This window comes from Bacillus rossius, chromosome 1 (genome assembly GCF_032445375.1).
Source record: "Bacillus rossius redtenbacheri isolate Brsri chromosome 1, Brsri_v3, whole genome shotgun sequence".
NCBI lineage: Eukaryota > Metazoa > Arthropoda > Insecta > Phasmatodea > Bacillidae > Bacillus > Bacillus rossius.
In genome coordinates, this window is record NC_086330.1 from 36,251,783 (window position 1) to 36,277,010 (window position 25,228).

Here is a 25,228-nt window from a genome sequence, read left to right on the forward strand (position 1 = left end):
GATAGGGATGGTCGGGTACCCGAAATTTCGGGCAGTGTTTCGGGTATCAAGTATACCCGAAATTCCGGGCGGGTATTTCAGTGCCCGAAAATATCGGGCACCTTGGAAAACGGCAATACCGCACGGCGCAAGTAAACAAAGCTTCTTTTTTTTTGGAACGCGCGGCAGCTGCAGGAACATGCCACGCCGCCGTCCCGGCACCAGCCAGTGAAGTGAGTGTGTGTGAGAGATAAGATAAAGAAGGTGCCCGGTCAGCAAGTGTGTTTGTGGGAGGGGGAGACAGATATAAGAGAGCGAGCCCTGCAGCAAGCGGAAGTGGTCAAGGTCAACATTTACCGTTACTCTCGCTGGCTGACTAACGATGCAGCTGGTCGCCCGCCTCTCTCTCTCACACACACACACACACACACACACACACACGCGCGCGCGCGCACGCGCGCACGCGCGCACGCACGGCGGATGCTCACTGCTCAATAGTCACAAAGTAGTGTTCAAGGCCGGTGGATCTGCTTGCTGTGTGCGAGAAGGATTATAAGCTGACTTTAATTACACACATTGTAGTTGCGTGGCATTTACAGAAAGTGGTTGTGAATTGTTTCTATTTAATTCATGTCATTATTTTACCAAAATGGATACCAGTGGAAGTGTAGGTCAAACAATCAACAGTGACAATGAACCTTCAAGCAGCTACCCAAACACAATTTAGTTAATAAGCACTTTATTTCCAAGATTAATATGCACTCTATTTTTTAGTTTAATGTTAAACTTTCATATCAGTGCGGTATAGTAAATAAATAAAAACAGTTCAGGTTTGTCAATGCAAACTTAAGTACGACTATTTTATGTTCAAAATTTATTTCATTAACTGATTTTGATGCCCGACCGAGATTGCCCGAGCCCGAAAATTTTGGACAATTACCCGCCCGAGCCCGCCCGAAGTCAAATTTCTCTGCCCGACCATGCCTACATGTTGATAGTATGTAAGAAATGCTAGTTGTAGGCGTAAGGAAGCCCTGCAAACAAAACAAAAAGAAAAGGAAGCTACAGACAAGGCAGAAAAAAGAAGAGTTGAAGAGGAGATCAAGGCATTGCAGTTTAAGAAGGCTCGAGTGTTGGATTTGGCTTGTTCTGAATCAAGTGCTATAGACGCAAAAGTTGAGTCACTGCGAAATTGACGGTAGCTTCCTTTTACTAATATTTTTTGCAAAAGTAAGTGTGCGAAATATTTGTAGCAGCATGTTTTATTTCCCATCAATTGAGTCACTTTGGCCACGTCTAGAAGGTAATATTTTTACTAATTTAAGTAAGTTGAAATGCTTTGAAACCCATCAATGTATTGTTATGCAGTTTTTTGTTTCGTGGAATGTCGTAATTGTGTTAAATAAAATCTGGAAAAATCCAGTTTTAGAACTGGAAAACCTGGAAAAATCAGGGAATTTCATTTACTAGATCTGGTAGACACCCTGTATGTTGTTCATTCAAACAAAGTTTTTTTCCATCAATCATTTTGCTGCAAAGCTAGCAGATTTCTCATATCAACAATGTTTGTTCAGAATTTCAGACAGAAACGTGCCTCATGTTGCTAACATTTTCTAAGATATCTTTTGCGCCACACATAATGGGAGTTGTTTACCGTGAGATGTTACCATGTTGTTTACTAGCAGAGTACACCATAAATTTTACAAAAAAAAATTGGTTGTCTGTAAAGTCGGTTTACGGACGACAGTTTAACGTGACGTCATAACAAAACATTGATGAAATGATTGCATACTTTTATGAATAAAAGTGAATCATTTTTATTGAATTATCACTATTTTGTATGGATACAAAGAAGGAGTGAAATGAAATCTACAATTTAATTGATAAATTTACTTTTATTTGCACTCATTAATACAAAATGTTTATTACTTTAACGAAGGTATTATTTTAACTATAACTTGAGCGTTTCAAGATTAATGTGCCTCGAAAAAGTCAAATCGATGGTTGTTCCAATCGAGTGGAAGAGAGATAGATGTGGTTCGAGCGTACAATGAGCGTAACTGGACACAGCATAATGGGACAATGTGCGTAATGGGACACTTTTTCGTGCGTGCAGCCGGCATTCATCGATTTATTAGACGCCACGTCAAAATGTAATTTAAATGAGAAAAACCCGGGTTCAACCACTACATACCTGTGAAGACGGATATAATTCTATAATTCGTAAATACGGCAGGCCCACACTGAAACTCCTCCAGAGACATGTAAAATATCACACAAGCAATAATAAACATGGCATATTTTTTTTATCACTATCAATAACACTTTGTAAATACTTGGAGCCCAAATTGTGACGAAAAACAAAATTAAAATGAGCTATCAAATAAATGTACATTAATAGCGAAGACAAGAAAAAGGAAATTGCCAACACACATTAAAACTAAAACTTAAGCTGAAGGCATCCCCTTACGTAATAATTCTTAATCATCTCATTCCATCCCAGTAAATTTAAAAGCATTTATTTAAAATTCCTGCTTTATTCCCTCACTTTACCATGGCGGCATCACCGGAAAAAGACCACTCCATCACACATTCCTACCTTACATTTGTGATGTTTTACTTCTAATGTAAATGCCAAATACTACCCAGAATTAGATTTTATGGAAAATTGTTTAAACAAGTCATGAATTAACTACTGTAAACACAGTCATTGATGACAAAATTCTGCATAACTAACCATTTCCATGGATAATCACATTTGTTAACTCTTAAAGCCCTTGTGAGTAAAATTCATTCAATAATCTAAATAACATTTTCATGTCTCATGTGCTGAACATGCCTATGATAAAAAAGAATATTTTTTACTTACCTGTAGTTGTAGGTAAATGTTTAAAAATTACAAAACTAGGGAATAACAATTTAAGGAGCATCTTTTCTTCATAAGCCTTGTTAGCTACATTAAAATTACTGCTAATCTTTTGAATAATTTATTAAGGAAGTATCAGGAACAGCAAAGCACCGTGAAATCCTCAAAAAAATTTATAAATGCTATTTACCATCTTTTAACTATAATTTTGTCAGTAGATATAGTGTGTATGTACTTGACGCCGTCCCCGCTACCTCTGACTATTTAGACGTGATTTTTGTTCAGTTCGTGATCTCAGGGAAGGTTCGGCCTTGTGGCTAGAGGTAGGGGTCAACGCAGTAGGGCCCCCCGAGCTGTTATGGCCGCTCGGGACGCCTGAATAATAACACAAAGCTTCTGAAGATAATTGGTGAATTTAATACAGCACAGCCCAATACATGGTGCTGCCCGTTCTGGCCGTAACTGTTTGCCCGACGCGACTAGTCACACGCGCAGCTCACTTCCTCAGTGGCGGCTCACGATTGTTATGCGCGTGAGGGGCGGACTTATACACGTGATGCGATAGTTACAAAAAATACACTCTGATATGGCACATGATTTCTGACGCACAATACACTACACTATGACCTAACTCTAATTAAACTGGCAGGGTGTCCAGCGACCTGGAAAACCTGGGAAACCTGAAAAAGTCAGGGAATTTTGGTGGTCAGGGAAAAGTCAGGGAAAATTGTGAAAGTTCTGGAAATGACCAAAACCACTAACCACTTGCTTATCATGAAGGTTTTTCTCAAAGTTTTACAGATTACACTCTTTAGTTTTAGTATTTGACAAATTAAATCATATTTAAACTAATGTTTTCCTTTACGTATCTGGACTTACGACATACAAGCGTGCTGCTTTCATGAAGTCTATAAATACCTACCGTATGTATGACATGCATACCGTATTTTGATGATAATACCGCACCCAACATTAGGAAGGGGGCAGATAATACCATAGTTAGTAAACTTGTAAGCTACTGTTCATAGTTAGTCTGCCTAATATATTGCTACTGTAACTTATTTTGGGTTACAACATACCATAGTTTTGGCAGTTCTCGAGTGTACCCGAAGGTTACCGAAGCTGGCCGAACCGACCACCGGCGCCATTACTGCAGTTTCCTCCGTTTGTTTACACGTTTCGTCAGTTCTCTCAGATTGCCAAACATAATTTTCTTTGAAAGATACAAATATTATTATGGAAATTTTTGTACTCTAATCATAGCCAAAATACTTACGAATTTAAGAGCTGTGATCTTAGGAAGTTATAAAATGTAGCATATTTCTTTACACTGTAGCGATGTGCATACAAACTTACGCTTTGTTTATTGCGAATCTTTCGCGGTCTTTCTGCTAGATTTTACTGGAGCTGTGACTAGGCCTCTATAATTTCTGTGAATAATGTCTAAATTCAAGAAAACGTTGAATACTACATGGTTACTTGAACCAGCATTTAGTTGGTGCGTGGAAGTGCCGGGCGATAAATTTAATTTTTTTTGTAAATTATGCAAGACTGTCGTTTCCCTCAGTAATATGGGCAAACAAGCTCTTTCAAGCCACATGAAAGGCCAAAAACACCAACGTGCAAATAATGCAGTGAATTCTTCCAAGTCAGTTGGTATTTTTCTCAAATCGGTTACTGCTGTGTCTTAAGTTACCACAATCAAATTCGATGGACAAGCTTCTAATGAACAATTTCATTCGTCAGGTAACGTCAAATCATCTCAAAGCTCATAATAGTGATTTGCCTAGCAGATCCCGGTCTGTGAGTTCTCGAGGTGTTGAACAATATTTCAGGAAATACAGTGTTACAAAATCAAAAATTCTGTGGTGTTTGAATGCCATTATGCAGCATTTTTCTCTTAGGTCTGCTGCCAATAGTGTATCTTTATTCAAAATAATGTTTCCAGATAGTGAAATAGCTGCAGGAATGCAATTACAGAAAACCAAATTAGCATACACAATTGTGTCAGGCCTTGCTCCTTACTTTCAAAAGGAAATGTTAAATAATGTTCTTGACTGTCATCATATTGTTGTTGCTTTTGATGAAAGTTTAAACAAAGTTGCTCAAATGCAACAAATTCATATTTACATCAGATTCTGGGACAAGGAAAAGGAAGCTGTTGGTACACGATATTACAACTCTGCATTTCTGGGTCACACAACTGCGAATGATTTGTTACTTTCATTTAAGAAATCTCTGAAAGATATTAATCTGAAAATCTGAATTTTTCTGGAAAAATTTTCATTTTTGTCTGGAAAACCTGGAAAAGTCAGGGAATTTTTCTATCCTGGTTTGCTGGACACCCTGACTGGGCTAGCAGCACGTAGGCCCGTGACTCCGGCGACTCTACGTGGTGTCTAGGTGTGTCCCAGGGACTGAATCGTCATTAAGTTCGATGGCACGCGTCGCCTGCTGGCTGCCCCGTGCGGGCCAAAACTATGTAGCCGGTAGGCTAGGTTGGGCGTGAAGCGCCGACGTAAATCCACATAATCTCCCCACAGTACTTACGTATGACGTAGAACACTCATCTTGGAGCACTGATTGAATTAAGTTAAGTACCTCATGGTAAATTTAGGCCGACCGCGGAACTGTACAAAAAGGTTGAAAAGAAATTACACTATTGAAAACTACATGTCGGTGAATGCAAAGGTTGAAGGTTCCGCGTTGCGCGCAGGCTGCCGGCCTGGGTGAGCTCTCGAAGGACACTCACGGTGTCGCCGCGCGCGACCCCCCTCCCCCGCCAATCCTCCCGCGGAAACGTGTGAATTTCGCGGGAAACTGAACCGGCCAGGTTCGGGACAAATCGCACAGTGAAACATGGTTTTGCAAAGACTGAATTATTAATTAATGAAAAATAATGTTTAATAAAATCCTGTGGAAAAACATAATTATAACAATTTGTTGTAGTGCGGCGGAAGGATATGCCACACCCGGCCGGATCCTTCCGCCGGCGCAGCACTCGTTGCACGGCGATCGCCTCGACGCACGCACTACACTTAGCTGCGCGCACGGGCGCGTTCGGTGCACACGCTTCTAGGAGACGTTGATGAGGCATAGCGGTCTATGCGACATAGAGGAGCATTGACGGTCGGCGTCATACTGATGAGCATTCAAAGTTAAGACTTATTTATTCAAACCATTTTGAAATTAATTGTAACAAAAACTACCAAAATTTGGTTTAAATTTAGGCACAAAATATTTTGTAACAATAGGTAGAGCCTTATTAAAGCGTAAATAACTCGAATAAAAATTGGTTAAGATTTCTGAAATTTAATAGAAAAAACTGATTTAACTTAAATGCAATAAAAGTTGTATAAAAATTATCATGCAGTGGTGGAATTAAAAAGAACAGAACAATTCAACAGCATGCATTTAACCACAAAGCACTAAATAATATAGGTATTTAGAGCTTCAGAAAAAGCACAAGTTTTAAAGCCTGAACAAGGAGTGAGCAGGTTCTGTTAAGAATCTAAGGCTACACTGTGGCCGGGAGTAGTTGTTCCACATTTCACTTTTAAACTGTATTTTCAGAAGAGTGAAAAGGAGTAAAACATTTTTCAGAATAACTTTTAGGCCTTACGTTATGGTTACCACTCAAATCTCATTATGCCCTACACACAACCAGAAGACTGCGTACCGGTTCACAGCCTTGCAGAGCACCATCAGCAACACATACACCTGACTAGGTAATCCCACATTACGGACTTCTAGTTGTGAACATTCCTTTTTATTAAAATCTATCCTAGGAGTTTCCCCACCACAAATATATGACTCGTGTTTGCTACCAATGTTCACAAAAGCTATTGCCTATTATATACAGCTTTAGTTGGCATAGCAGAAATTCTGGGGCCCAATTCTCGACACTGTCAGAATAATTCCGCTATTTTCAGTCCGATAAGACAGTTAAATGTCTATTCTCAAAACTGCTAGAACAGCTCTTGGAATCGTCACGTCGACGAAGTCTCTATTGTGAGTGGTAACATTGCTTTTCATGTTGTTACTGGTAAAAGAACAATCACAATGAAGGATAATTTCTTACGAAAATTTATGATTTTTCATTATGTTCATCTTTTTTCTCTCTAGCTGATAAATGAGGAAGTTACATGTATAAATATGTGTAATAATTAAAAATGAGTTATGCCAGAGAAAAATTTTTTGACTTATACAAAGAAAAATGTTTCAAGTAGGTAAAAATATTGTGTAATGCAATTGTAAACTTTATTTCCTGTTGGAAAATGCCCTACAGAAAACATTTATATTCATTTTTTTAAGTATTTAAAAAATTTTCAACACATTTTTTCTTTATATTTTCCACTTGACTTACTTTTGAGATGAAAATAAATTGTATGCAGTGTTTCATTAAATCATTTATGAAAGTGTTCATTAAGATTTTTATAACCACAAGTCATTGAATATGACATATGGTCAATGTTTCGTTCTGAAACTGTTGTGAAAGTCAAAAACGATAGCCGGACGTCCGATGACGCCGGTACCAGATGAACCACTGAGTTTCTCCCGGTGGCCACCAGGATCGCTTGAGCTAATGGCAGCAAAATGGCGCCATATTCGAATTTGAAGCGTCCCGCACTTGGATCAGTCAACACAAATCCAGGGCAAGCACTATTTACACATCCAACATACCGCCCACCAAAATGCATATTTTAAACATTTATTGGGCGGGCAATGGGCACAGCTTCACCACAGGCCGTAGAAAGGTGCCTTGTTGGGTCTTCACCTCAGCCACTCTCACTACACCATCTGAGCCAGGAAAAGTCTTCACAATACGGCCTAGCTTCCAGGACAGGGGTGGTAGATTCGGATCTTTTATGAGAACCAAGGTGCCAACACTGATGATGTCTTGGTCAGTTAGGCTCTTGGGTCGTTGCTGCAGCTGTTGTAGATACTTCTGGTGCCAGCGCTTCCAGAATGACTGATGCGCCTGCTGGATGAGTTGCCATCGAGACAAACGATTTAGCTTGAGGTGGGACAAATCTGGTTCGGGCACTAGTGCAGGAGGCCCCAAGACTAGAAAATGACTGGGTGTCAGAGCAGCCATGTCGTTTGGATTATTTGAGAGTGCACACAGAGGCCGTGAGTTGAGAATGGCCTCCACTTGTGTCATGAGAGTGTATAATTCCTCCTAAGTGAGTACCTGAGCACCTACACTCTTTATGAGGAGAGACTTCACAGACTTTACACCTGCCTCCCACAGGCCTCCGAAATGTGGTGCTGATGGGGGATTGAAATGCCAGGTAACTTGGTGTTCAACCAGCGACTGAGCAAAAAGTCATGTGTATCCTTGCTTGACATGAAGGCTCTTAGTCCAGTCAACAAGCGACTGGCACCGACAAAGTTAGTCCCGCAATCGCTGTGAAGGTCAGAGCATCGCCCCCGACGAGACAAGAAACGGCGAAAGGCAGCTATGAAAGCATCTGTCGTCAGATCAGAGGCCAGCTCCAAGTGGATTGCCTTGGTGGCAAAGCATACAAACAGGCACAAGTAGGCATCCTGGATGCGGGCCTTTCGCAGTCGGGACATGGTGATTTTAAAGGGTCCAGCATAGTCGACTCCTGTCTTGAGAAATGGCTTGGCCTGTGTGACACGATCGACTGGAAGATTACCCATGGGTGGGTTTCGAGACACAGGGCGAACTCGAAAGCATAAAGTACACTTCTTCAGCCGTTGACGAATGAGGCCTCGAGCACCTACAATCCAGAAGTCACGTTGCACAGCAGACTGTAGTATGGTGGGACCACAGTGCATCAGATGGATGTGAAGGTGGTCAATTACAAGGTCTGTCAATCTGTGGTGTTTGGGCAGTAGAATTGGATGTCGTTGGTTGTAAGCCAAGTCTGATAGCTCCAAACGTCCGCCCACCCTGAGGATGCCAGCAGGATCCAAGAAGGGAGACAGCTTGAAGAGTGGACCCCGATATGGTTGGTTAGCTTGCAGAGCTTTGATATCAGATGTGAATGCTGAAGCCTGGGCTAAACGAACCCATACCATCATGGCATCTTTAAGCTCATTAGAATCTGGTGGACTACGGGGGGGGAAGTTTCTTGAAGCGCAAACGTTGCACAAAGCGGAGACAATAGGCAGTAATGCGTTTGACCTTGCTTAAAGATGAGAACCTTTCCAGCAGCGTAGTGTCTGCCAGCGGGTTGACACTATGCAAGGTAAAGATCCGTTGTTCCATCACTGTTTCGTCCATGCTGTCCATCAAGCTGGTGAGTTGTGGCCATTCCTCTGGTGGCTTATACAGCCATGATGGACCGGTCCACCACAGCGAGTGGTCAGCTATCTCACTTGGAAACAAGCCCCTAGAGGCACAATCAGCCGGGTTGCTGTCTGACAACACATGATTCCAGTGCTTTGCTGGGACAAGGTCATGGATTTGGCCGACACGATTTGCAACAAAAGTTTTCCATTTATGGGGTGATCCACGGATCCAGTGGAGGACAACTGTAGAGTCTGTCCAGGCAAATATTTGGTCTAGGTTCACATGAGGTCCATAATTTTGCAAGATTCTATGCATTGTGCGAGCAAGCAGCAAAGCACCACAGAGTTCCAGGCGAGGCAATGACACTCTTTTAATTGGGGCTACCTTTGACCTTCCAACCAGAAGGTATACAGATACTGAGCCATCAGGTGAAGTGGCTCTGAGATAAACAACTGCCGCATAACCTTGCTCCGAACTATCAGAGAATCCATGGATCTCTAGTAAGAGTTCTCTTTGGGTCACTGGGACAAATCTTGAAATAGTGATGCTAGCCAGAATAGGAAGCTCTCGCTGGAACCGCTGCCACGTTGCAAGGATGTCGGCAGGAGGAGGGTCATCCCAATCTATGCATCGAATCCACAAGTGCTGAATGAGGCATTTTGCAAGCAGGACCACAGGTGACAGCCAACCTAGAGGGTCAAATATTCGCGCCAAGTCGGACAGTATGCTCCGCTTCGTAGCTGTCGAGGAAGTAGGTTGAACATTGTAAGCGAATGCATCCACTTCAGATTGCCACTGCAGACCCAATATTTTGATGGTGGAAAGTCCACAAGTGTTGTCCAAGGGGAGAGCCTTGCTGCCCTGCACCAAGTCTTCGGAAAGCCAAGAGAGCAGAGATAAATCATTACTGGCAAATTTTCGCAACTGAAAACCGCCAGCCTTGAGGAGGTCAATTAACTCTCTTTGCAATGAGATAGCCTCACGTGCAGTGGGTGCTCCAGTTACAACATCATCAACATACGTGTCCTTTAGGAGGACTGATGATGCCCGAGGGAATCTATCTTTCTCATCTGCAGCCAGTTGATGGAGTGTGCGGATAGCAAGGTAGGGTGCAGATGACACGCCATAGGTCACAGTGTTGAGCCTGTAATCACAAACTGGATCATCATCAGACGGTCGCCACAGAATTCGTTGAGTCGCGGAATTCCTCTTGAACTAGAATCTGACGGTACATCTGTCGTATGTCAGCAGTAAATGCAACTGCATGATCTCGAAATGAGAGAAGAACGTCAGCTATGTCTCTCTGCAGTTTGGGTCCCGTAAGTAATTGATCATTCAGAGAAGTTCCTTTGCTGTCCTTGGCCGATGCATCAAAGACCACACGTAACTTTGTTGTACTACTGTCTGGTTTCAAAACTCCGTGATGAGGAATATAAAATGACGGTGTAGTCAACTGGGGTTCTTGAACCATTGACATATGACCCTGGTCAACGTAATCTGACATAAATTCTACATAGGATGCCTTAAAATGAGGGTTTTTGTTCATCTTGCGTTCAAGGTAGTGAAAACGCTTGAGTGCTTGAACACGTGATTCCTCAAAATTAGGTGAAGGCTCCTTGAAAGGTAAGGCCACACTATATCTACCATTCTCATCTCTTCTGCAAGTCTCGAGAAAGATCTGTTCACATCGAATGTCCTCAGAGGAAGGCTTTGGGGGTACAATAACCTCTTCCACCTCCCAAAACTGCCGAACTGTGTCGTCAAGTGTTGGTGTAATAGAATGAAGTGATACACAATTGAGCGACACTGCAGATGTGGGTACTCTCCCCATCACTACCCATCCAAAGACAGTGTCAATCGCTACAGGGACCTGGGTACTGAGACTTAGTGTGCGCCCGCTCAGCACATAGGGAAACAGATCTGCCCCAATTAGCACGTCAATAGGCCCAGGCTGTGCATAGTGAGGGTCAGCTAGTTGCAAATGGGAAAGATGATCCCATGCATGAGGGTTCAGTTGTGTTGTAGGCAGTGTGCCGGTGATCTTAGGTAAAATGAAGGCAGTGAGTGACAATCGCGGACCCTCCTGACCAACTGGTTTCACTAAACAGTCAATTACTCCCCTAGCGACATGCACTGGTACCTGGGAAACACCGTAGACTGGCAGAGCTGCCTTTCGACGTATTAAGCCTAGCCTCTTCACACAACCTTCTGTCATGAAGCTGGATTGGCTGGCAGAGTCCAAGAGTGCTCGAACTGTGTGAGTCCTGCCAGAGCTGACTGGAATTTCTATGAGTGCAGTGGACAGCAAAATCGTAGATGGACTGTCTTGATTATGCAGTTCGGATGCAGCCAAATATTGTCCAGGAGATGAAGCACACAACGCATTCACACTATCGTGGTCTGGTGACTGTGGTCGCATGTCACTAAAATGAAGTAGTGTGTGATGTCGAGAGTCACAAGACCGACAATGAGAAGACGAAAGGCATGCGCTTGCATGATGAGAGGTTCGCAAGCAGTTCAAACAGAGGTTTCCTGACCTCACCATCTGATACCTTTCCTTTGGGGATGACTCAAGGAACTTGGGGCACTGGTAGATTTCGTGAGGTCCACTGCATATGAAACACTTCACTGACTTGGAAACAGTGTTTCCTGCGAATGACTGATGTTGCACATATCTAGAAGCTGGCTTAGAATAAATAGACGACTTGCTCTTAAAGGTTTTCCCAGACGTCACTAACTGTGACTCAGCTGCACGGCGGTAACCCTCTAAAAATAACAAAAACTCTGTAAGCTTGGGTAACTCTGCTCCCTTGTCATTAATAAACAGCTCCCACTGGTTACGCAAAACCTTATCCAGCTTAGCTTCAATGATATGCAGCAACAGCGGGTCACATTTTTCAACATTGACATCCAGCACTCGCAATGCTGCAATGTGCTCTGCCAGAAGAGACATCATCTTATTCACTGATGCTGGGGCCTCTAATGACACAGATGGTATTTGCATAATTGCTTCAATGTGCAATGAAACAATCAAGCGCTTGTTACTGTACCTCTTAGACAGTAGTTCCCAAGCAATACTATAGTTCGAATCAGTCAAGGGTAATGCTTGAATTACTGCCAACGCGTCACCAGACAAAGATGACTTTAGGTAAGATAGTCTCTCTACATTGGTGAGACTTCGGTTGTCTACAACGAGAGCCTCAAACAGATTTGAGAAGCTGAGCCAATCTGTTGGATTACCCTGAAAGTGGGGTAAATCAATAGCTGGCAGACGGGGTGACGACCCAGTTGCACATTGATTACGTGTTTCTTTGTTCCGGTTCTTAGAATCCTGCACTAATGTGTCCCAGATTGCATTAACTTCATAATAAAGATCGTCAAAGTGATTTAACCTACTTGTATGCCTTGTGTCATCAAAATCAACTTGCTCCTTGCATGCCAATTCATAAGCCAAATGGTCATCTTCAAACCCATTACGAAGCTGAGATAAGTCCCGACAGGTTGCAAAGAATAATGACTGCTTGGAAGTGTCTGTAGTAACCCTTTTGGCCAGATCCGCGGCACGCTGTAATCGGTTTTCGGCACGCTCCAGAGCTGAAACACTGTCAGTCATGGTTGTGTTTATTCTACTGAAATACACTCAGTCAAAAATAGGAGCACAAGATATAAAAGTTAAATGTAATCGATTTTTCCAGCTAAAAATCGATTTCTGAACAGAGTTGTTCATAAAATCGATTCTGAACCGAGTGGTGTTTAAATAATCGATTTTCCATGTCCTGTAAATCGATTTTGTATCGATATGTGTAGTAATGCCGATCAAAGACTTGGCAATCTATGTTAACGGTCTACTTAATAATTCAAAGTCATATTTCACCGCCAGTCTTAGAAAACACGCAATCTTATAGCAGACCGGTCATTATCAGTATCTGGTTACCGTGGAAAGATGATAAGAACTAATAGTGCGGCACGACACAAAGGACTTCGTCAGCACCAGCACCGTCAGTGAGATAAAGGCAGCTCTTATCTTCCCTTACGCACTCAGTTCTTATCTTCCCTTACGCACTCAGTTGTTATCTTCCCTTACAAGGAAGCTAATAGCACATTAAGATAACCCGTTCACGTTTTTATGGCAGCGCAACGACGGACAAAGGAGACTCGGTACAACGAACAACGCAAACACTCCGAATCTCTCCACGTAACTAGAACTGAGCCCGATAGTTCAGTAATCGCGGTTAGCGGATTGATCCGGCCCGGAGGACCAAATGTTTCGTTCTGAAACTGTTGTGAAAGTCAAAAACGATAGCCGGACGTCCGATGACGCCGGTACCAGATGAACCACTGAGTTTCTCCCGGTGGCCACCAGGATCGCTTGAGCTAATGGCAGCAAAATGGCGCCATATTCGAATTTGAAGCGTCCAGCACTTGGATCAGTCAACACAAATCCAGGGCAAGCACTATTTACACATCCAAGTCAATTTCTTAACTTTCAGGGATAATTTTTATAATTGTTTGGAATAGAGGCTTCTTGGAAACAATCTACATATTTATCAAAATTCAGTAACTTTTCTCTCATTACTTATACTTAAGTGGTTTATATAGTTGTATGTTTTCAACAAAACTTTCTGCATGGCAGGAATTTTGGCTAGGCTGGCAAGATAGCAAGTGATAACCTTTATTTTCACCGATCAATCGTAATTGAGTGAAATTGACATATAACTGGACTAATTTTGATCCTGCAATAGATTTTTTTTACGAATAAATGTGCAGTCTGTGTTAGCCTGCAATTCTAGTACTGATCCCATCAAAACATGACACATTTTTGCAATATTTAGTGTGAAAAACAAATTACGTTATACTAAAACTATGTAATAGTATATATACACTTATCACAAAACAAATAACATACCTGGCAACTTTTTGAAACTCCCATCAGTAAAAGTTTAGAATTTATAAAATTTGGCGTAACCAATACCAATTTTTTGACTTTCCCACAACCTTATGTAAAACTACTCTAAAAAAATATATTTTATAGTGCTGCTGTAATAATATTTTAAAAAGAATAGCACAATGTTGACTACACAAAAAACTACACTGAGAACAATAAACCGAAGATATTGGACTGATGAATGAATGATTCATGAATTCTTTGTGGGAAAAAAAATTGCAGTGTTCTGCTTCATTTGAAATGAAGTGGCCTCCTTTGCTGCTTGCAGGAAAACACTGCTTAAGTTTTGTTGATAACATGGTCCAGACCACTTACATTTGAGAACAGAGATTGACTGGAGTAGTGCTCTTGACATAGATGACCTAAATTGTTTTTATTACCAAGCTAAAGATATGTTCATATTCAGCATTACTGGGTGTTACAATTAAAATGGAAAGCATTACCCTTGATATTGTCATATTTACAAACCCCTTTAACTCCTTGTATGTAATAATTCTGCCCTATTTCACATCAATTGACACATCTGTATCCACAACAGCCGAAATCTCATCATTCTGCACATTTGTAAATTGTTAATGGAGTTCATCTATTGCCAAAACAATATTTTCTTTTTTTTCACAGGCAAGATAATGGGGTACAATTTCACAAAGAAACAGGAAAATTATGCATATTTAATTCCCTTCGATCGTGCCACTTGTTTTAAAACTTCAATCTTAAAAGGAAACTTAATCATGTAATCACATGCAGTAATGAAATATTTCCTTACTAGGCCATAGAACACATGTTTCTCTTTGCTTTCGAGCACATTAAAATTGTTGTGCAACTTCCTAGTTATTGTTCTTGTATTTCTTGACGTATCCTATCCATTTGTGCAAGTGTCTGTATGGTCAGATGGAAGAAAATAAATATATAAAACATCGCAAAACTAGTGAAATATATTTAATTACTCGCCCATTTTCGTAATGGTGTAAGGTATATAGGAAATATAAAAGAACAGAACAATTAAAACTTTTAGAAATATTTCTACGCAATTATTTACCGCTTGCTACATTCCACCATGTTTGGAAACTAGAGCTGAGTGGCTTATGTTTTCCAAACAGATAAGCTAATTTTTGATTCGTCAGAATGAGGTCGGCAATGTCAAGAACAAAGATGCTTCTTTAGCATCCATGTCCATGCTTGTTGTCTCTCATACAGACCTTGTCACAAACTCAATTACCAGTTCAGCAAATTTCTAAATTTATTAAAAACGTTTTGAAATCCATAAAAAAAAATCTAGGCTCTGCAAAACGCCTCTATCCATAAATCTTACTGACAATACGTAAAAGTTGGCAGGAATGAAATAAATATCAAATTTCACACAGCGATAATTTCCATATTTTTCATGTACAGCAGGTAAAATTTTAAATAATGAAAAATTGTAAATATAACTTTCATTAACCAATATTTAAGAAACAGACATTGTCAATTATGGAAACAAATATTTTCCAACCTCAAATTATCGTTCAATCTCAACCTATTTCTAGTCACCAACACATGTCATTTAATTTATAATGGTGTTCCGGATATTGGGACAAATTTTCAGCTCTATGCGAACTTTTGTAACCTTGCATGTCCAACTTGACCAGGCTAAGAGTAGGGCCTCTATTCATGGTCCACATGCACTTCATACCATTTCCAGTGCATTTTACCCTCATTATAACCTTAAAGCTTTCGTTGCAGGTGGGTAGATTTAATTTTTATGTATTTATGCCAACATGAAAAAACCACAAAAATTCATTTTGTAAAGCTTTTTCAAAATATCTGAAACTTTCCACTATGGTTTTAAAAAGGATTAAATTTCCTACAATTTTCAATCCATCTGAACGGTGCATGTGCAGTACTTAACACACATAAGACCTTGTTTTGCACAATGTTTTATTACATTGATTTTCTTGTCATTACTGTAATGTAAGGGTTTCCCCCCTGAAAATTAAAAAAAAAATAACCCTTTTGCAGCTTATGTTTCACCAAATTTTCAACAGATATTTCAACCAATAAGATTTATATTGTGCAAATATTCTTAATAATATTAACATGTGCAACTTTTTAGAACTTGATAAATACAATTAGTACACAACTACCTAGGAAAATGTTACCTTACAACAGAAACCTATAGGAATTAATTTACACTAATGATAAGAAAAATGAAATAGCCAATTGTGTGGAGATCGAGCATTAATGAGATCTCACAATTCAGTCCCTCCCCCCTCCCTTTTATGTTGTATACATTTGAGCAGAAGCTAGAGAAAAAATTCTGAAAAGGAGAGTTCAATTGAGACCAAACCTTGGATACTTCCCCAAGTTGACTTGTGACCAAAAGAATAATTATCCCACAATCACAAACCAAGTGTGATTTTATCAGGTAACACCCCCCCCCCCCCCAAAACATATTTTTCTTAGGAAACTGGCAAACAACATGACAAAGTTTAAGCAGTGTCAAACCAATTTCCATAGGTAACAACGAACAAATGAAGTTTCACACTGTAACCTGACCATGGGAGGGCCGCTGTGTAGCAGCATATGCCATAAATAACTCTCAAAGACAGCTGTAAAACAATTTCCAAAAATTAAAAAACCCAACAGTCCTGATGAAACTTTATTGAAAATCAACATCCAATTTTATTATGATACAAAATTTTCAGCCCAAAAAAAATCTTCAAAGTGTTTGTTGACTCACAAAAAGCTTCAAACCTGAAAAAAAAAAAATCCAAAACATCAAACATTTGTTAGGTAAAGTGTACAAAGGATATTTTTTACATAATCCAACAGGTATGATGCATTGGTAAGCATAGTTTTGGGATCATCCATTAATCACGTGACACTCAAGGGGGGGGGGGGGGGATCACGAAATATCACACAAGGGGGGAGGGGTGTAAAGAGATATCACGTGTATTTATTTTTTCGCTCGATTTCTACTAAACCGAAAAGCGACGCGTGACCTTGACTCGCCATAGCCAGGCAACAATATCCCCCGCCCGCCGCAACATGAACCACCCGGCTCGGCTTGCCAGTCGCCAGTAAGACTGATTTTGGCACCGAATAAACATGCTGTGCTTAATTTTCCAGAATGAAATTAGATTATACCTATATTTAAAGATAAATTTCTGAAGTTTTTAAAAATATTTTGTACCAAAAAAATACACGTGATTTCTTGGGGTGGGGTAGTCTAAAACCTTACCACAAATCACTAGGGGGGAGGGGGGGTTAAAAATTTGCTAAAAAATCATCACGTGATTAATGGACCAGCAACAAAACCAAAAGTGCACATTTCACAAAATAAAATATATAAAAATCCTAAAATACATGGGTCCCCATCATACATATGCAAACATTTGTTTTAAGAACATGCTTGTGCATACACATAGTAATAATTATCAGAAGAAAACTGATGGAAATAAGTCGTGCATACTACCATTACATAAAGTGGCTTGTTATAGTTTGCAGTAAAACAGTCCTGCCGTTTTTACAGATATTTGAAGGGCAAACAGATTGGCAGATAAACAGGCACATTCATGGATATTTACAATGGTAGGGCAATGTTTTCCCATTTAATAATGCTTATGTAAATATTTACTTTTCCTCCACTATCAAACATGGGCATGTCCAACAGGAAACAACTCCCATGAAGTATGGTGCCTAATATTTCCAAGCTGTTAACAAATAGACCAAAAACATTTATCTAAAGACACAGTTTTATGCAAGTACTGAATTACAGCAATATCTATGGACATGAGGTTAATGTTTTTTTTTTGGAATATTGAAAGATTAAAAGTGCTATGGCGGAACTATTGTTTGTTAATTGTTTACAGATTCAATTTCAAGATACCATTTTGTTTTAAATAGTTACACAACTTTATTTAGTGTTATGATGGAGATGATGAGAGCAACAAAACAAAACGTTCAAACACCCCCCCCCCCCCCCCCCCCCCCCACATTGATAGGAATGTGACGGAGTGTTGAAAAATAACATTACCAAATTGTTTGCTGAAGGCAACTTAAAATAATACAATTGGTTTTAACCGGTGAACGCTGTAGTCATAGCTTTGGTAAATAAGTCAAATAATAATTAAAATGTTAAGTTAAGTAAGCTACATTAACATGCCACTTTCGTTAAAATTATAATGATTGTATATTGAATGAAGTTAAACTAACTCAACTAACCTTTCACTTTAAGTTACTACAGTAAAACCTCTTTATAACAAAATTGAAGGGATTAAATTTTGGCATGTTTGTTATAAAGGAGTTCTTTATAAAGGGGTCATTTTTTTTATCCAAAATCTCGAAAAAGTTTGTTTTTTGACAAATTTAATAAGGTATCGATAATAGGAATTTTGAAATACAGTAAACGATCCCAGACAAACACAATAGCCTACATACTGTACACATCAATCATAAAAATAATAACATGGCACAATTGCAAGAGAATAACTTACAATTAGGCCCTAGCAAATAATATCAACATTTCACAATAAAAACAGAAAATTAATTGATTTGATTAATAAGGACAATCGGCACTGACCCATAAATATGTAATTCTGTACAGGTTACTGTACAATGCAGAAAATATACATCTACTTTTCTGAAAAGTAGTCCCGAATTAAAGTTTGCTTACAGCTGCTGATTTTCATTTCTTGTACAACTGCACACTCTACCTGGCGTAGTGATTTCAAGCTTGACTGATTGTTCGAACAATCTGACGTCAAAAGGAATCTTTCGAGTACGTCAAGAGCAGAATACACATCTTTTCTTGATGGTCTGGTCACTTCAGCTTCAATCTCTTCACCTTCTTCATCTTGTTCATTATCCTTGCATGTTGGTTGAGTTTCATCTGTGGAAGATGAGCTTGTGATGACTGCACTGTCAACCTCAACAAAATCTTCAAATGTAGCACCTGCTGCATTGTTGGTAACATGCTTCCACTCATCCTCATCAACATGTTCAAGTGTTTCATCATCTATTTCGTTAGGGCTAACTTGAAAGCCTGCTCTCTGGAAGCATTTGGCAATGGAAGTTGCTTCAATGCTGCTCCATGCCATACATATGCGTTGCATTGCCTGTAGTATGTTCCACTTCATGTTTTCTGTAGCTTGACATTCCATTTTTCTGATGAGGTACTGCACAAGTTGGCGACGGAAAATCCTCTTTACCTGCGATATCACACCTTGATCCATTGGCTGGAGCTTGCTAGTGGTGTTTGGTGGGAAGTAAACCACTTTTACATTTCTCAGTTGTATTCCTTCCACTCTGTGTGCAGAGCAGTTGTCAAGAAACATTAATATTTTCCTGTTCTTACAACCCATTCGTGCATCTACGCTTCCAAGCCACTCACACAATATAGATGAGGTCATCCATGATTTCTTGTTGAATTTGTAAGGACATGGCAGGTTCTTCACATTTTTAAAGCAGCGGGGTCTTGCAAATTTACCAATGACAAGTGGTGCCAACTTTTCTGTTCCATCTGAATTTGAACACAAAAGAACTGTAAACCTGTCCTTGCTTTTCTTTCCCCCGTGACATGTTTCCCCTTTCAGTGCCAAGGTTTTATCTGGAAGGAGGTTAAAGAACACACCAGCCTCATCTGCATTAAAGATGTTGTTTGGTGCATAACCGGCTGTAATTCCATTGAGTTTTGAAGTCCATGCTTCTTCTACTGCAGGGTCAACAGAGCCTTCTTCGCCAGAAACCTTTAAAGTTGTCAGGCTCCATCAACTTTTAAATCGGTGCAACCATCCATTAGATGCCTGAAAGCCTTCTATCCCCATTCTCAGTGCTTCATACCGTGCCTTCTCCTGCAGAATCGGCCCTGAAATAGGTATGTTTGCAGATCGTGACTCCATCAAAAAATTGAACATTTTCGTATCTAACGCTTCATCTTGGCAAGGTCGATATTTCTTTTTATCTGTCCCAAGAAGAACTGCACTGTCTATTTTACTTCTGTTCGAAAGTATAGTCGAGAGAGTTGATGATGGTATTCGATACTTCTTAGCGACGTCAGATTTTTTTTCACCACTATCCACAGCATGCAGAATTTCCATTTTTGTGGCTAGCGAAATTGCATTGCGTTTTCTTTTACCCTCCATCGATCAAAACAAATTAATATTTCACTTCGTTAATTTCGTTGCAGTGTATCGCGCACACAAACATCACACGAATGTAACTAGCGGGCGGTAAAAAAAACTCATAACAGTCAGAGATGTCATACTTAAATGCAGTAATCGTCACCTGGCAAACCAGAGATGAGACTGCAACTGTGGCTATAATCGATAGTTACTGTCGAGGTTTTTCTAAAATGTATTGTCGCAGCTATGGAATAGGTTTTCATAGATGTTTACTTTTTTCAATAGATGTGGTATGTAGCCTGTACTATGGTTATCTATGAAGCTAAGCCAATATTTACGTTGTGAAGTCGAATGTATATATATTACGCAAAAGCATAATACAAGGAAATATGTAGCTTGCAAACACTATATCGTGTTTAAAGTTATTTTAGTTCTCATCCTATGGTAAAAGTAATTCGTAATAACGGAGTTACGTCATGTGGCGAAGAAAAAATGCTCGTTAATTAGAGGTTAATATACGTAAAAAATAATACAGTTTTGGCGGGACCATATTGCGTGTTCGTAATAAAGAGTTTGTCGTTATAACGGTGTTCGTTAGGTCGGGGTTATACTGTATTTTGCCTTCATTTCCAGAAGCCTAAAATCTTCCAAGTAATAATTAAAAACCTGTAACACTTTTAATACCCTTTAGCAAAAAATGCTGTATTTAATTAATTTATCCCCCTTACTTTTATTAAGCCTGCACTTTCAACATTTAACCCAATTGTTCACTTTGAAGTTAAAAATACAGGACACTGGCGGCAGGTCTGTAGTGGAAAATCTTGTATTCTAAAACTAAATGCATTGTTGCCAGAGTGGTACTACTTAAGACCTAAAAGTTAATCTGTAAAATGTTTTAGCCATTTCAATTTGATTCTAACAGAAGCTGGTGGAACCTCAACTCACAGGCATGTGTGCAGGGCGGCACGCTCACTTGGACCTCGCCCTCATCTTCCTCCTCTTGCGCTTCAGCCTGCGCATGCGCTTCTTCCTCCACTGCAACACAACAGCAACATCACAGTCTCCCTGCCAACACCCCGAGCCGTCACTCCCAAACAGAATTACCGCAGAGCATCGTTTATCCGGACGTACGAACACCAGAACATTCTACAACGGACATATCATAGGAACAACTTAAAACTATAAATATTATTAAATAAGAAACCATTCCGACAACTGTAAAATTTATCACCATACCACCACTTGTGACGCATTGCTTTGTGTCGATGGTCAAGAGCCTGCAAGTTCTGAAAACTGATTCTATTAACCAGTAGCACTATTATAAAATTTCCAGTGTTAGTATTCATTTGAGCATCGTAATAATGAAAGCAAATGTGCATTTGTTCAAAAAATCCCTCGTGTGTGTATGAAGTTCAATATAGTTTACAATTAAGAAACATAAAAGGAAAAGTTATTTGCAGGTGAAGAAAGTGATGAGCTAACAATGTATTAACGGTCCAACAAAATGTTGCTTAAGAAACTGGACAGCAACCTAACTGTATCGAAGCTTAACAATAATATGGAGTTGGAAAATCAATTGTCTACATTTTAAAGAATTTCTTTTAAACTCATTTCTCAATTTGATTCACGAGACTATACCAAACAGGGAAGGATGCTACATGTTTAGCTATTGTCAAAGTTGTTTAGTGCAGTGAAGAACTAATTTTTATTTTATGGAACAAAAACTATTTCATTAATTAACAAAGTTATGCAAATGAACAGACTTCAAGAAAACTTTATGTGAAAACAAAAATTAATCAGGCAAACAAAGCTGACAGATTTATTCACAACAGTGCTTTTATCCAGTTATTTACTGCCACGTGTAGTAAAAACCATCACTGAATGGCAACGACTTACTTGATGTAATACATTTTTTTTTACAATTGATGTACACCTGAGCCAGGTGTTTAATTTTAATTATAAATTCAGCCATTTTTTTTTAACTTTGTCATCCATGTGATTCTGAATCAGTATTATTATGTAAAGATGCTATTTGATACAACTAATATTTTTTTTAGCAATGCAATGTCTTTTGTACCAAGTGATTTTACCATCTTGTACAAACATTGTCTTGACGAGGTTATGATCACACATGATCATCTGTTTTTGAAATAGGGTAATAGAAGATACTCTACTTTAACAACTATGCACAAGGGGAAAACTTTTCATTATCAATTATGACTATACAAAGCAAATTACCCATAAAAATACAAGCATTATCACATAACACATTTCAAAATTCACTACACTGTTACATGGTGCAAATTACATTTGGTAATCTAAAGCATACCAGCATATAATTTACTGCACAGGTTAACATGAAATGGTTAATACAGGCAAATTTGATGAAAACATCTGAATGTGCCTTTGAAAGAAAACAGAAATAAAACAAAGAGCTAAATAAATATTTTTTGGGTGCACAGTTCTCATACCCTGGTAATGGCTGCAACCCGGTAATTTTATAGTTGAGGGGCTTCTGCAGTAAAAAAAACCAACTAGAAGAATAATTTTTTAATGTTCTGTAACATAATAATTTGCAAAAGTTTATAGGTGAATTCATGTAATTATTTCAGTATTATAATTGGCACCATGTTAACTATATATCTGTTTCGGTACTACTTGTACTGTGCCAATTCTACATCTTCATTCTCAGAAAGTGCAGAAGCTTATTACACATAAAAAAGTACCGAAAATGTCATAGGAATAGGCCAGCGAGATTAAAATCGAGAAGGATTTCATGTTTTGCTAGCAATGGAAGTCACAGAGTGTGATTTGTAACGTTTCTTGTTTGACAAACTAAAGGTTATGGAAAATATAAAGTCTGCAACGAATATGGGTAAATTGTTGAACTATGTTGGAATTAGATTAAAAAGAAAAAAGTGAAAGGTAAGTCAGATATGTACAAATGGGTACATGGAAAAAACTAACCATGTGTTAAATGAAGGTGTTAATCCAAGGATTAGGTGAAATGTGTTATTTAATGTTAGGTTAGCACTTGTTCAAGTAATGAAATAGTAGTGGAAGGTTGATTAGGTTATGTCAGCTACATTATAAATACCTTTAAAACATTCTGTACACAGCAGCGTATTGTATGACAAAGGTCAGTCATATTATTAAAGCTGCATGCTTACGGACAAGCAAGAAAAAAAGGTGGGTTTTGGACAGAGTACTACTGTAAATGGTAATTTTCTCACGTTGCTGCTTTTCCGTAAATAAAATAATTCGGAAAATATGTTTTTCAAACACTAAAGATGTTCCTTTATTTACCCTGTAAACAGCACTTCTTAAGTCCTACTGGTTCTTCAAAAATTACAATTTTTAGTTCACATTTGATAGCCTTTGCAGTGAAGTGGCCGCTGCCGCCACCATGTTTTGTTTCCGATCCTGTGGTTTTCCATACATAAAAAAAGTATATTTTAGATATGGATGACTTAACACAATGTAAAATTAATACAAAAAAAATGCTTACTATGCATGGAAATCCAAGCGCCAACCCTTGGCAGGGATTTTTCTTAGCTATATGGAGGCGCGAAGCGCTGACATGTAATGCGCGATACCACTTAATCTAATGTATAAAATGATTTGTCATTCCGTGTATCAAACATAATAAATCCTTTTACACGACAAGTTATGTGCTATCGCAAGATGGCGCTTCGTGCCTCCATACTGCTAAAATAATTCCTGTCAAGGGTTGCTTCGATTTGGATGCATAGTAGGGACTCAAGTAACTATGAACAGAAATTTCTCAGAAACCAATAGGAATTAAGAAACCATGTTTCCAGGGTACATAAAGGGATGTCTCTAGTACTTCAAAAACATATTTCCCGGTTTAATTTACTTTTCGTTCCCTGAAGCCACGACGTCTGATGCTGGTAAAGTAATGTAAGATATAAACTATTATTTTTCACAAACTAGTACAAATTAAGACACCATCCCTTCAGTGTAAATTTAGGGATGTGTGTAGTGTGTGAAAATGATATTATCATATTGCTTTTCTTTATATTCTAAAAAGCAGCGACGTCCAATAATTACCGCTTAAAACCAAATTATCTATAAAAAAAAAAGTAATCTTGGACATGCTCTTGCACATAAGGTTTAAAGTAGGTGTGTGTCCATTCTCGAGTAAGCTCCTGCCACTGGGGTTAAAAAACAAAAAGTACCAGGGTGCAACATTCGGCTTGGTACGAAGCATGGTTGATTCTGGTAGTTTATACGGTAACGTAGGCACCGTCATGCGTTTATGTGCTTCAAACATCTTGCATTGATATGGCCCTTACAATCAATGTCGCGTATTGACAATGACACGAGTTATGAAAGCTTAAAGGTATTGACTGATTTAGAAGTCGCTTCACGCACTGCAAGTTACAATATAAAAACTCATTTATGAACACACTACTTAACACCTCAATTCTACAAGATACAGAAGTCAAATAATTACAAATGTAAAAAAAAATACTATGCTGAAACACCTGCAATATAAACAAGTTAAATAACGCAAAATAAACTACATATTTAAATAAACCCACACAAATAGAAGCGTGCAAATAACCAAACACCAATCTCTCACCATGCTACACTTTTAACGCATAAAATACCAACAAACTTATTTTAAAGAATGTAATTCACAACAAACCTTTGCTCTCATGACGATAAGGAACTAATGGTCTTTCGTTTCAAGGTATTAGTTTAAAGATGCAACAATACACGATGAATTAAAAATTCGCACCACACACTACATATCCTACTCCAGCAAAGAAGAACTTCAATGAAGAAAAAAATAAACCGGAAACAACACCGAGAGATATAGAATTCAGACACACAACACAAAGAAATTTCTAGCTTGCGTTCGCCGGTTTAAGTTTACAGAAATTTCAATACAGGCCGTATTAGTTTCAAACATTTAAATTTAAAAAAAAATTATTGTCTACTTAATTTAATTTAACTTCATTACGACACAAAAAAAGTATAAAGCCAGAAATAATATAAAATAAACTTTAAACCAATGAATTCTAATTACAAATATAAAGGTTTAATTA

At 38.9% G+C, this 25,228-nt stretch overlaps 1 protein-coding gene across 1 annotated transcript; it reads right to left on the reverse strand.

Moving 5' to 3' along the window:
* Positions 1 to 7,251: 7,251 nt before the first annotated feature.
* Positions 7,252 to 24,990, reverse strand: LOC134534376 (uncharacterized). The gene is made up of 3 exons (XM_063372838.1): positions 24,826 to 24,990; positions 21,099 to 21,188; positions 7,252 to 16,785 (listed from the first exon to the last, which is right to left on the reverse strand). The coding sequence occupies exon 3, from the start codon at positions 12,718 to 12,720 to the stop codon at positions 10,276 to 10,278; it is 2,445 nt and encodes an 814-aa protein (XP_063228908.1). The 5' UTR covers positions 12,721 to 16,785; positions 21,099 to 21,188; positions 24,826 to 24,990; the 3' UTR covers positions 7,252 to 10,275.
* Between the last annotated feature and the right edge of the window lie 238 nt (positions 24,991 to 25,228).

Excerpts from the sequence above, each read along its gene's own strand:
- LOC134534376 (XM_063372838.1), bottom strand. The coding sequence starts at position 12,720 with ATGACTGACAGTGTTTCAGCTCTGGAGCGTGCCGAAAACCGATTACAG.